Genomic DNA, 1,922 nt, shown 5'->3' on the forward strand with positions numbered 1-1,922 from the left:
GACAGACAGACACACACACACACACACACACACACACACACACGTAGTGATCGGCCAGTGTCTTAGTGGTGCTTTAATTTAATAAAAAGCACTCATTTATACTAATAATTAAAATTTGACGTCATTTATGTTGAAGGATTTATTTAATCCGTTTATTTTAATAATTAAAATATTTTTTTTCCTTCTTGATGGATTTTATTTTGAAGCATTAATGTAATGATTTTAATAATTTCAATTAAATTTTTTCCTTCTCAACCTAATTTTTTTGCAGCATTAATTTCATTTATTTTAATAATTAAAAATTATTTTTCCAACTTCATGTAATTTATTTTGAAGCATAAAGTTAATTTCTTTATAAAATTATTTTTCCTTCTTCATGCAATTAAGTTTTTTATTTACTTTATTTTAATATTTAAAATTGCATTTTTCCTTCTTGATGCAATTCATTTTAAAGCATTAATTTAATTTATTAATTTTTTTTTTTAAATAATTCTTCCTTTGTGGTGCAAGTTATTTTGAAGAATTAATTTATTAAAATATTTTTCTTTCTTGATATAGTTTATTTTAAACCACTCATTTTAATTAATTGTTTTTCTTCTTGATGCAATTTAATATTATTAACATTGCTAACATTTCAATGCAATGCACAATTTTCTGTAAAGACTTAAAGAACGAAAGATGAGTATTCTTATAAATAATTTTATTATTTAATAATTGTCCATTAAAAAATATATAAGAGCTATTAATTTTGTATTCTTAGGAAAAAAACATTTTGAAAACACCTGAATAATACAAAGTTACAAGATCATGTACATTACGTTTAATGCGTAATCAATTTTTTACAATTTTAAAAATCTTTTTGTATTCCTTATCAGAAAACGCTACTTATTTTATGATCTAAATGCTACAGTGCCACGCAGTAACTGACGCTAAGCAGCTAGCTACGTTAGCCAGCGTTACCTAGCTAGCCTCTGCTAACCTGCAAAAACTAACGATGCTCGTTAGACTCTTTTCTGATTGGCTGATTTCTCAGGATAGTGAGGGTTCGAAATAACGTCAGCTGTATTTCAACATTTTTAAATGTTAAATAGTTCGAAAAAAGGCTCACAAAACACTTACGAATCAACGCTGAAATGTCAAAAAAAAAAAAACTGTACGAAAAGTATGACGCTGAAACAACGTCGCAATGATCTGATTTGCTAATATTTTTAATTTATATTCCGAGCGATTCTGACGGTTCGCGATCTCATTTGCATAAATTTAACTTCTTACCAATCAGCATCTCGAACATGATGACGCCCAGACTCCACCAATCGCAGAGCTTGTTGTATCCGGTCTGCATGAAGACCTCCGGCGCGATGTAGTCCGGCGTTCCCACCGTGGAGAAGGCCTGAAAGAGGCGGAGCAACATAACGCATCACTTCCGGTGTGCTGTGAACATGCTAATGAAGCCGTCGCTAACACTGACCAGCTGCCTCCGGTTTCTCTTCCACGTCTCGGCCTTCCTCTTGGAGTTCATGTGCTGAAACGCTACGAGAAACACGCGCAAATTACTCATTTAATACTGAATATTCACATAACCAGGTCTAAAAGTTTCAAATAACTAAAAGTTCGAAAGTTTTACTCCGAGAAAGTCAATAACATGACTTAGCATCTTCAAGCATGTTGCTAGCATGAATTAACACGATGCTAGCATGAATTCGCATTTTTTAACACCATTAAGAATGTTTGCTAGCATTAATTAGCACGTTTTAACTCTATGCTAACATGTTGCAAACATGTTTCTGTCATGTTTTACCACATGGTTAACATGAATTAGCATGATGCTAACATATTTCTACCATGTTTGACATGTTGCTAGCATGAATCAGCATTACCGTTAACAGGTTTTAACATTATGCTAGTATGAACGAGCATGTTGC

General features: G+C 31.9%; 1 protein-coding gene across 1 annotated transcript in view; it reads right to left on the reverse strand.

The window, feature by feature from the left end:
- Nucleotides 1-1,922, reverse strand: part of LOC107579009 (serine/threonine-protein kinase 38-like) — a 5,351-nt gene that overhangs the window by 1,423 nt on the left and 2,006 nt on the right. Inside the window, exons 4-5 of the mRNA XM_016264902.1 lie at nt 1,469-1,530; nt 1,273-1,390 (exon numbers count right to left, since the gene is read on the reverse strand). Coding sequence (XP_016120388.1) covers nt 1,273-1,390; nt 1,469-1,530 — 180 coding nt within the window. The remainder of the gene's footprint in view (nt 1-1,272; nt 1,391-1,468; nt 1,531-1,922) is intronic.

The sequence above is a fragment of the Sinocyclocheilus grahami genome, unplaced genomic scaffold, assembly GCF_001515645.1.
Source record: "Sinocyclocheilus grahami isolate Dianchi unplaced genomic scaffold, SAMN03320097.WGS_v1.1 scaffold13512.1, whole genome shotgun sequence".
Taxonomy (NCBI): domain Eukaryota; kingdom Metazoa; phylum Chordata; class Actinopteri; order Cypriniformes; family Cyprinidae; genus Sinocyclocheilus; species Sinocyclocheilus grahami.